The 11,958-nt window shown below is 28.2% G+C and overlaps 1 protein-coding gene across 1 annotated transcript in view; it reads left to right on the forward strand.

The window, feature by feature from the left end:
* Positions 1–10,966, forward strand: part of LOC143245425 (uncharacterized) — a 222,559-nt gene extending 211,593 nt beyond the window's left edge. Inside the window, exons 28-33 of the mRNA XM_076491775.1 lie at positions 2,261–2,365; positions 2,835–2,906; positions 5,341–5,537; positions 5,996–6,114; positions 6,883–7,083; positions 8,030–10,966. Of these exons, the coding sequence (XP_076347890.1) occupies positions 2,261–2,365; positions 2,835–2,906; positions 5,341–5,537; positions 5,996–6,114; positions 6,883–7,083; positions 8,030–8,152 (817 nt within the window). The 3' untranslated portion in view covers positions 8,153–10,966. The remainder of the gene's footprint in view (positions 1–2,260; positions 2,366–2,834; positions 2,907–5,340; positions 5,538–5,995; positions 6,115–6,882; positions 7,084–8,029) is intronic.
* Positions 10,967–11,958: the final 992 nt, after the last annotated feature.

Below are 11,958 nucleotides of genomic sequence, written 5' to 3' on the forward strand. Positions count from 1 at the left end.
CAGATCAGCTTGAGAGGAGGTAAGTTACTTTGTTGTATACTGAAGTAGATCTGTATGAGAGGAAGTAAGCTAATTTGTTGTCTAGTGTAGTAACTCAGTGTGAAAGGAAATAAGCCAGTTTGTTGATTACTGTAGTATAGTAGCATGAGAGGAAATGAGCTAATTTATTGACAGTTATATTATAGCAGCAAGAGAGGAAGTAGGTTAGTTTGTTGACTGCTATAGTATAGCAACATGAGAGGAAGTAAGCTGATATGTTGATTACTATAGTAGAGCTGTGTGAAAGGAAATAACCTAATCTCTTATAAGCATCTGTTATATTTTTCCAAAATAAAGGTAGATAGAAATTTTGCTTTTTTTTCTGTTATATTGAAACCTTATTTTTGGTATATTTGCATGAACAACATTTTCAGAAACCGCAAAGAAATATTTTGCTTTTAGCAGGTGGACCTTTCTTTATCAAAGGTACAATGAGAATTATTTTAAAAAAATAGTGATGCAATTTTAAAATTTAAAAGAGATTAGATTGCTCAGAAATAAAAATTGTGAATTAACACTGAGAGTGTATCCAAAGGTAGAGAAACTGCCTGAGAGCTAAACTAAATATTGTTAGATATATTACCTAAATTAAATTTTTAATTACTAATAAGAAATCATAATAATATCACCCCAAAGAAAGAACTACTCTTAAAGAAGTTTATTTTGGGAATGTTGTTATAGTAAAACCAACAGTGAAGTGGTGAATTTCTTATAAAAAAAATTTTCTATTGTTGTTAAGGTCAAATGGCAAAAAAAAAGTTATATATAGTGACTCAAGATTTCTATTAGATGTTGAGAAAAATTAGTACCTAGATTGTTATTTTGATTGCTGACAATTCCTGTGACATAAATCCTGACCTTGACATGAGTGATTGTTTATCATAAGCATTTTTTCTTTGAGCAGAAAAACGTTTTTACTTTTTATACAAATATCCAACAGTCATTCCTAATTCATTTGTTCTGAAAACTCTTGTATATTTGTTTTTTTGTTTTTAAACTTCTAGCTGTTTTCGTCTTTTTCTCATTAATTCTTCTGTATTATTTTATTTTGTATTTCTTTCAATCTTCTTGCATCTTTCCTCAGCTCTAGTTTGCTATTTCTCTTCCATGGTTTCATCTTTAATCATTTAATTCTTTATTGCCTTGGTGAAGTAATTCATAATTACAAGAAACCCACTTGAAGTAAAAATGTATTCTAAAGGCAGTTGGTATGGGTATTAAAACTTTAATTAAAATAAAGTACAGAACAATGTTTTGGCCTTCTTTTTTTCATTAACCTTAAGTTGGTGTAAGAATGTCAAAATGTTGTTCTGAACTTTATTTTAATTAAAGATTTAATACCTATACCCAGCCATCTTTAGAATACATTAATTCTTTATTGCTTTCAGGAAATTTCTCTAAATCTTTTTGTTTTATCACTATCTTTGATTCACATTTCTCCTATTCTCTCCATCAACAACTACTGTCACACTTTATTACACTGTATTCTGGCTAGAGTTTACTATGGTCATACTGTAGTGTATTTTAGTAGACCATAATATGATACTTCAAGACTATAGTATTTTACAGTCACACTCTGCTGTTGTACGCTGACTATAATATACAACATTAACATCGTGATATACTGTAGAATATTTTATTATAATTTCTAGTACACTTTATTACAAATGTACTGTAGTATGCTATAGTACCTTTTTTTTTTTTGTAAGGGACATTTTTTTAGTCAGGGTAAACTACCACTCTATCTGCTCTTAATGTCCTTGAAGATTGAAAGGCAGTTTTTTAAATGCTTTTTTCATTATCAAATTTAATACCAATGAAGAATCATTTCTTTGTCATAAGCACTTGGGTTATTGTTTCTAACAACATTTCAATTACTTTTGTAAGTGTGAATGAATATTTTTTATACATAAGTGTTTTTTTTAGTTACACTTTTCTAGCAATATAAACAAAAGAATATATTGCAGGAACATTACTAAGAATTATATAGCATTATAAAGTAAAATGTTAATTGGACTTTTTAAATTTAATTTTAAACTTGGTTCATGTAGCACACAGCTACTATTCTCAGCATTTATTGAAAGGATTATTGGATATTTTATTCAGTTTTCCTAGTGTCATTACTCTTTAATATTTGACCAATTTAAGTCAAATTTTAGTTACAAACTTTTCTAATGTAATCTCAGTATATTCATAGTTGATTTGGTTTCTTTTCTTTCAGTAATCCTTCCGACCTTCCTACTGTGATAATTTTGAATAATCTTCATTACGTGGGTACTCTAAGTGAAGTGTTCAATGGTTTCCTCAGTGCCAGATATCAAAAGTGGTATTGTCTTCTCTTCTCGAATTTTTCGTTTAGTTTTACTAGGTACTTCTAGTGTATGATTCAAATTCTGGTTCAGTCCAGAAAATCAAACAAAATTGAAATAAAAAATAATACTACAGAACAGTTTATATTGGTTAAACGTGTGTTAATATGTTGTCTAAACTTCTTGAAAGTTATTTAGTAATTGATAATAAATTATACCTGTTCAGAAGGATAAATTTCTTTCCACTGAAAGTATGAAGTATAGAAGCAAAATATGCATTTAGATTATTGATATGAGAATGTTTTATTGATAAATTTATAAGCATCTTAACACTTTATATGAACCAGTAACTTTTGTATAGTTTCTATAAATTTTGCTATTATAAATTTAGTAATCAAGAATAATAAATGCAGAGTTGAGTTAGATTGATGAATATATATATATATATATTTATATATATTTGTATTAATATATTTCTTTCTTTAGTCCATATATTATTGGAACAATGAACCAAGCCACTTGCTCAACAACAAACCTCCAGTTGCATCATAACTTCAGGTAAGCATAATTTGATATCATCCAAACTTCAGATAAACGTTATCTGATGTCATCGAAATTTGAGGTAAGCGTTGTTTATTTGTCTACTTTTTATAGGGCCAGACTCTTTATAAAGATGTCTGTGGCTTGTTGGAGATAAATTTCAACAATAAATAGCACCTAATTCATTTATTTTAAAATAATGTATAATCAAAACAAGTCAAAAGTATCTACAAAATTTCTTTACACTCTTGGCTATTACAGTTGTATTCAGAGCTTTAAATAATTCTTTTTTCAATTAGAGTCTACATTGGCATGTTCAATTACTATATAACACCCTTTAACAAGAAAAATTATGGTCCTCTATTTCCATTATTACAATACAAGCTTGGAAATTTATTTTAAAAACTACTACAATAAGCTCTGTTTGGCTAAACACACAATCACACGGTATAACTTCACTTTTTTCCTGACTGAGATCTAGAGTTATAAACATACTATGAGACATTTTGATGTAACAAAACTCAAAGCAATGAGAAAAATTCAGAACATGATGTCAGTTCACAATAATTGAACTGCACAAGGAATGATTTATAAACAGTTACATAAACAAGTTTACCATAATTATCACTTGTGCTTTATAACTAACTAAATCATAAATGTTGTATTTCAGTTAAATGAAACAATAATGTATAGCGAACAGTATACTCATCTAAATTCATGTGATAATTATGTATTGTCATACAAACTTCATATATTCTGTTAACAATGTGTTGTGTGATCACAAAACCTGTTAATATTTGTCTTATGTTGTCATATTTTCAGGTCATAATCATGTGATATGAATAAAGCTTCAGGTTAGAATAATGTAATAATGAACAACGCTTCTGGTAAAATTTATGTAACATTAACACAATCTCATCATAATATAAAATATTTATTATTTCATATTAGAACTATGCAACATTTTAATAATTTGGTGTAAGAAACATGTACTGTAAATGTCATAATTTCAGGTGAGAAGTACATAACACGATCAAAACTTTACATAAATATTATGCAATTTGATCATAACCTGAGGTAAAAATTATGTAGCACGATTGCAGCTTCTTAAAAAAAAATAAGTAATATAGTCACTTGGTGAGGTAAGAATTATGTATATAATTATAATTTCATGTAAAAATATATAACATTATCTCAGTTTGATGTTAACCTTGTATAACATAATTAAATCTTTGTTAAAAGCTATGTAACATGATTTAATGACCTTAGATAATGTATTATTAAGGTACTGTTAATGGTAAAACTAAATTCAGTAAATCTGTACTTTAATTTAGATTATAAAATTTAGTTTGTCTTTCTTGGTGATTTTACACCACCACCAGTATATGTTATAAGTACATTATTATTTGCTAAACAAAAGTTTTTTTGTTTTTTAACTATTAGGTATTTTATGTAAAGTAATACTTAACAACAGAAGAAAATTACAGGATCAGATAAGTGTCAGATTTTAAGATTATTCAATGGTCTAGTTGTAAGATGATTCTTTAAGTTTCATTTGGTAACTATTACTGGACTAGATAAATATAAATAAATATAATTATTCAGTGGTCTTGCTTGAATAATTTACCAATTTTCTTTCCAAAAACTATCATTTGACTTTCTATAAATATTAAGCTTTAAGAATATTCAGTAGTCTGACTATAGAATGGTTCATTACCTTTTCTGTATTTTTCTGGAAACTATTACTAAACCAGATAAATATAAAACTTTTAAATATTCAGATGTCTTGGTGGAATAAGTCATCACATGCTTAACTCTAAAGCAATGGCCCCAAAGTCCTAAACAGAGGTTTTTACATTGCTAAAATGAAGTGTTATACACTCAGTTCATACATTTGAAGCTTATGTAACGACTTGGATTTTTTTAAAGATACAAATGTCACTCAGGTCTGGATTATGAAATAAGTCATTTCTTATGTTGGAAATGCAGATTAAAAAAATTTTGTTAATTTATCCTCAATGAAGACATCTTAGAAATAGAGATATTGCTTTAAAATAACTCAAATTACAATTTTTTTCAGTAGAGCTAAATTAATAATTACATCCCAAACATGATTATACAAGTTTCTTGATATATTATCCACACTTAAAAATACTTTAAGAAACTATAAACTACAAGCAACCATTTATTCCTTGACTGAAAATTTTCTCTAGGAGAAACATTGAATGTGTTATTATTCTCCCATTTTTCCTGAATAATTTTAAAAAGTGTGTTAACCATACTTGAAGTTGTTTGAAGAGAGAATTTTTTGAGGAAAGAATGTTAATACCCATTCTCCATTTGAAATATATATGTTCTGTGTGTATGTTTTCTATAGTTTATTGGATTATTATAAAACATAAATATACTTGTTGCAAATATTACTACATGTACTAATGCCTTTTTTCTGCAGGTGGGTCCTTTGTGCTAACCACATGGAGCCTGTGAAAGGGTTTTTGGGCAGGTATCTCAGGAGAAAACTTGTAGAACATGAAATCCAGAGTAATTCAAATAACCCTGAGCTCACCAAAATTATTGAGTGGATGCCAAAAGTATGGGAACATTTGAACAACTTTTTAGAAACCCACAGCTCTTCTGATGTTACTATTGGTATGTTGAGAATGTGGGAAGCTGCTTGCTTTTGTGATGACATCATTGCATTTGGTTTATATATATATACACACACACACGGTTTATACAATTAGCTTACAATGATTCTTTTTTTTTTCGCTTTTTGTAAATAATTTTGGACTGGCAGATGTATGCTGTTTTTTTAAAGAAATCAGTATGTCACTGGAGTATCTGATGTCAGAAACAGTTCTTCAGCACTACATCAGTTTCAGATTTTTACAGTTTAAACAATTCTAACTTTATTTCATAAACTCATAAGAATAAGAAAAATTAATCATCTTCAGTTATGTACCAGTCCTGAGTCATGATTGGTCAGGTTATATGACTTTTCAATCCTATTCATTTGCCCTCATGCACCTTAAGTAGAATGCATATATTTGTATTATAGCCCCAGTAGTTCCAGTATAGTTAAGGTATTGTCTTACTCTCTCTTTCAGGTCCAAAATTATTCTTATCTTGCCCTTTAGATGTTGTCAGCTCTCAGGTATGGTTTACAGATCTATGGAATTATGATATTGTTCCATATATTGTGGAGGTTGTCCGTGAAGGACTGCAGGTGTGCTATTCTTAATTTTTCATGAATATATAAAGAATGTTTTACAGTTTGTTTTTTTGTAAATTCTTCTTTCCTTAATCAAAGAATTGATTTAAACCTTTAGATTTTATTCTGTGAATAACACTCAGAATGAAATGTCTGTTTTTTCTCTTGCTTAGTACACGTATAAAACTTTCATTTTGATTGTGTGTTCTTTATATTGTTTAATTAGTGGAATAGCTTAACCTTTTACTCTAGTTAATTTATTTTCATAGTTTAATCCACTCTTTTCAGTATTACTGATGAGGAGTGGTATTATTTAAAAAGTGTAAGTCAGTGGCAAGTGATAATCAATTAGTAGATTAGGCCTAATATTTATATTTAGTATCTTAAATTCCTTCTCTGCTGAATAATATAAAATAATAATTAAGTGACATCACTGCTATAGTTTCTTCAAATCTAATGTAGATTTAGGTTGAACATAGGGGTGAAATACATTTGAATATAACTAAACTTTTATAAATATCTGTTTTTTTATGAAAGTAAATAGAATATGTTTTGAAGAGTAATATGTTTTAAATGCCTTTTTACAATCGTTTTTAGGAACTACTGAAACACTGTAGAAAAAAAAATAAATTTGTTTTTTTCTTAATAGTTATTTAAATTGTTATCATATAAATGTATCAAATATTGTGTTTCATTATAAAATCTGATTTCACCACGTATTTGTGTGGATAGTGATATACTATGGCATTTGTATTATGAACTGTAATTCTTCATTACACTTAGTTATATGGTCTACGTGCCCCCTGGAATGATCCAGCAGATTGGGTCTTTAAAAACCATCCCTGGCCAACTTCAGGGGAAATAAAATGGTCACAGTTGCTTCATTTACGACCTGAAGATATAGGATATGAAAAATGGCCAGCATCAGGAGCACCTACTGAAGGACAACAGGGATCATCAAGTGATGTTGAAGCTGATCCTTTGGTAAGATGATATTACAAGTGATATGAGAAGGCTTGTAAGATATATATGAAGCTAATAATATTTGTGTAACATAATACTTCTTCATGTGAAATATTGGCCGAAAGCATATCTTATTTGCTTGTAAGTTAAGTAAACATTGTTTATTCGTTAAAAATTTCATGAAATAATGATTTGTTATAAACACTTGTATTCAACTGCAAGTCTGCTAATAATTTTATACTTTCAAATGTATATTTTTATTTAAATTATAAAATTTGGCAAAAATATTTTAGTAAAATATTTGCTGTCTGTTACTTAGTTAAAAACTTTTTTACTGAATTGTATTTGCATAAAATAACTAGTAATATATATAATAGGTGACATTAAGTGCATTGATTTTTCCATTTACTTGGAAATATTACATGTCTTTAAAATTATACACAATGGCAAAATAGCATGCTATTATACCTCAGAGTTGTCCAAATAAACAAAATGTTTTCTTTGCTTATTTCTATATCAGCTTAAGAACTTTGTTTGATGCATGTAACACTATTGTTTCCACTTTAACAAAGGTTGTAATTAAATAGAAGATACGTTTAATCATTATTAGATCTTTTTTATAGTTAAAAGTATCTATTTTAGACAAATGTACATGTATCTTAATGAAAATAAATTTGTAAAGATCTTTTGTTTTCAAAAGGTAGAATACCTCGTTATCACAATAGTTTGCATCATAAAAGATCATATGACAAAGTGTCTTCATGATCCTGTGTCTTCACTATCTTGATGTGAAGCAGTTTTCACTGAGTGGCTGCTAAGTTATTCTAACAGTTATTAAGAAAAGAAACACAATGTGTGTCACATTCTAAAATGGTTAAACCTGAATATCTGGGTCCTTTACAGGATTAATTGGCCTATTCAATAAACGTTAAAAAGATAATGACAAAGTGTTATTGTTTCTCAACAGCTGAATATGCTTCTGAGACTGCAAGAAACTGCAAGCTGTTCAAGCCCTCATGATAACCATGGTGATACAGGGATGTCAACTGCCAATCTAATAAATGAAGATGCCCTACAATCACCATTATGAGAAGGACATTTAAGTTTTTTGGAAGAAGAGGGACACTTATATTAATAAACTTACATGAAAAGTATTTATACAAACTGAAATGTTGCTATTTTAGTTGCTACAATGTCAACATAATGTATTCTGAAAATATATCGGGTGAAACAATATCAAAATACACTATCCAACCAGTGTAGTGCACCCTACAAAATTATGAATTGCTATTACTGTGTAGATAAATAATAATGTACGGAAAAGTAATCACTACCAATAATAACTGGGTTTTTGAATTAAAACAAATAACTGTTAAATACAAGATATTTCTGATGAAATTACAAACACAGAGAATAACATAAAATAATAAAAGGACACTCAGTAAGTGCATACTTCTGCCACATGGTGTTGATTATGTTATCAGCTCTCAAAAGATAGTGATATGTGCATGTGTCTGTCATTACCAATGGACACAAGCCTTTTTTGACAGGACAATGAGGAATAATATTTTACATATATATGTCAAATTTATTTCAAATTTGATCATTTTTGACTAAGTTATAGAACAAATATAGTGAGAAAAGTTACTCTTCATGTTAACAGTTACATATTTTTTGGAAATTTCTGACCTTGTTGTGACTTTGATCCTCCAAAACTAATCATTTCTAAGTTGGGTCATAGTTTAAATGTATACTAACTTTTGTCTAAATCCATTCAACTGTTTTCAAAAAATCTTGCTGACAAACATACACACACACACACACACACACACACAAAGGGATTAAAACATAACATTTGTCTTCCTTCAGTGATGTAGGTACTAATAGATTTTGTCTTAACCTGAAATGTGCCAAATGACATGTAAAAAACACATCTAGCATGAATAGGTCAGCAGGTTCACCTTTTCTTAAAATTTGATCAGCTCAAGGTATAAATATATGATGTTGACTGTTGACAAAGTATTTTAGTAGTAATTTCTTTTCTCTGTTTATTTTAGTTATGTTTCCAAAGATAAAGCCTCGTAAAGCAAACATATTTGAAAGACAGTTACTTTAAAATTATACTCTTTACAGTCAATTTTAAAATTAAAGTTTCATGTGTGATGTATTTAATAATATAGCAGGTCTTTGCATTTCATAAACAACACCTAAACTAATATGCTTAACAAATATTACTTGAAGATGACTTTTAATGTGTTGATGTAGAATTCACTATTGTAATTACTTACGCAGAATCACCTATTTTAACAGAAAATAATTTAGTAATAAAAACACTTTAATATATCTTAACTAGGCTAAATATTTAAAGTCCTATCCATTACTTTATAACCTATTCTCAACATTTAATACTGCAATGTGTAGCTGTGTATTTGAAAAAAATAGCTTATTATTTCTTTGTGATATTTATATAGTAGCTGCATAATTATAATATTAGGTCTTATCTTTATTAAAAAGGAATATTTATTTTTTATGCACATTGTCTATACTAACAATGTTTGGTTAAATAAACTAACAGCAAATTCATATAGTTTAATATATTACTGTGCAGGAAGAAGAAATGTGGTTGTTTCTTGTCTTAAAACATTGTTATATTAAATTATTTCCTTTGTGTGTATTTTTTCAAACTGAAGAAAAATTAACTTTGGAAATTGTTTTTGTTCATAGTCAGTCATGTATACTGTACATGTAATAATATTCCTCTTATCAAACAAATTATGTGTGGCTGCTGTATTTATACAAAGTCCCCCTGAACTACTGCAGATGATTTTTGTGTTTGAAAATAACACTACAATGATTTTACTTTTCATTGGTTCAGTAGTGATTATTGTCTTCTTTCTTTTTTTTTTCACTTATAATAAAAAACATTTTCTTCGTAATACTCTGAGTTTAATGATTCTCAAACATAAACAAAGTCATTATTTTAGTGTGAAATCAGCTTGGTGAACTAGATTTATATATTTTTTACAATTAATTAATATAACATTATTATATTATTAATTTTGTAAGAATTATTGTTTAATGGAGTGACACTAAGGAAAAACAACAGAATTGCAAGATTTGCACATGTTATTTCTAGGATAATAAAGTGAACATTATTAACAATAAAATGACTTGTGAGAATTACACCTTTCAATACTATATAGGCATGAAACATAAATAATAAGGTTGTTAAGTGGGTGTTTAATGTAAGTTCCATTCAACATCATGTATATATATACAGCTGTGTTACTATTAACAAGGTACAATGTAGATATTTAGTGGTATTTTCTCATAACTAAGTGCTTTAGATTATGCTGAGAACTTAAACATTTACTATGTATTTTGCTTGTTTGACTTTATAGTCTGAAAACAATCAATTTTAGCCTTATTTACATTACAGTAATCTGATTAATTCAGTTTTGTGTTAATGACATATTGTATAATATATATATATCACTATGTCCATACACTGAACAACATACCATAATTTTATATTTGTATATACAGATTTATATATAATGACTTTTGTGTGAGTATTTATTTGAATGCATTTTGTACTTGTTTTTTTTCTTACTTTCTTTAAGCCAAAGAACATAATTAGTGTGGATGTTACTTTTGCTTGTATTGGTGATCATTTCTTGATATTTGAAATGTAACATAATGAAAGTATTGTGAATGTAATTTGGGTAATGAACATGTGATTACATATAAATGATACTTAACATAGTGTATTTTCCATCTGTTTCTGATTAATTTCAAACCAAATTGATCCAGTATTAAATTATTTCCTAGTTTTAAATGAATTGTCTGAAAGTGTAAATCTGTGTTGTATAAATTTTGTAAAATAAATAATAGTGTTTTAGCCAAAGAATGATTGTTTTGTTTTATTAAAAAACAATGTTATTGTTTTTGTACTTTATAATATATCCTAATAAACAGTTTTATAAAGTATTTGACGTAATGGTTAAATATCATTTATTTACCAAGTAATCACCCACTTGTAAAAATTCCTGTACAAGACCTTACAAAATAACGATCTACTTGCTATTTCTGTAATATGTGACTTAAGAAAATTATGTGCATTTAGTTCATTAAATCATTTAAAATTAATGCACATAATTCTCTTAAGTTACATGGAGAGTTTTACATCTCTCATATTTGTAATTTTGCTTACAACACGAACAAGAATAAAAAAAAATTAAAATGTTATGTACAAATCTAACATACAAATGGCTTGGGGTTGCCAGGTGGTTAAGGCACTCGACTTGGAATCTGAGGGACGAAGGTTCGAATCCCCGTCACACAAAATATGCTTGTTCTTTCAGCTGTGGGGGCATTATAGAGTTACGATCAATCCAACTATTTGTTGGTAAAAGAGTTGGCGGTGGGTTGTGTTGACTAGCTGGCTTCCCTCTAGTCTTACATTACTAATTAGGAACGGCTAGCGCAGATAGCACTCGTGTGGCTTTGTGCGAAATTAGAAAACAAACATGTAAATAATAATAATAGTTCTGGTTTTGTGGTACTAGAGCTGCTCATGACAAAATGGAACATATTTTTGTAAAGCATTACCTCATTTGTCTATCATACACAACTTGATATTCGTCATTTGAATAAAGTAACTTCGAATAAATCTCTTACTCTCTTGTTCCACGTTGACTAAATGGTTCATTGGAACCAGTTTTTAAAAGTATGCTATAGGTAACTTTACTTAAGAGAAAAAGTTTCGAAGATATTTAAATTTTTTTTTCTGTAATGAACAAATAAACATATCCGTGATGAAGAGAAACCCACTTGAAGTAAAAATGTATTCTCAAGACGACTTGTTTGGGTATTACCACCTCAATTAAAATGAAG

This window comes from Tachypleus tridentatus, chromosome 1, assembly GCF_004210375.1.
Source record: "Tachypleus tridentatus isolate NWPU-2018 chromosome 1, ASM421037v1, whole genome shotgun sequence".
Taxonomy (NCBI): domain Eukaryota; kingdom Metazoa; phylum Arthropoda; class Merostomata; order Xiphosura; family Limulidae; genus Tachypleus; species Tachypleus tridentatus.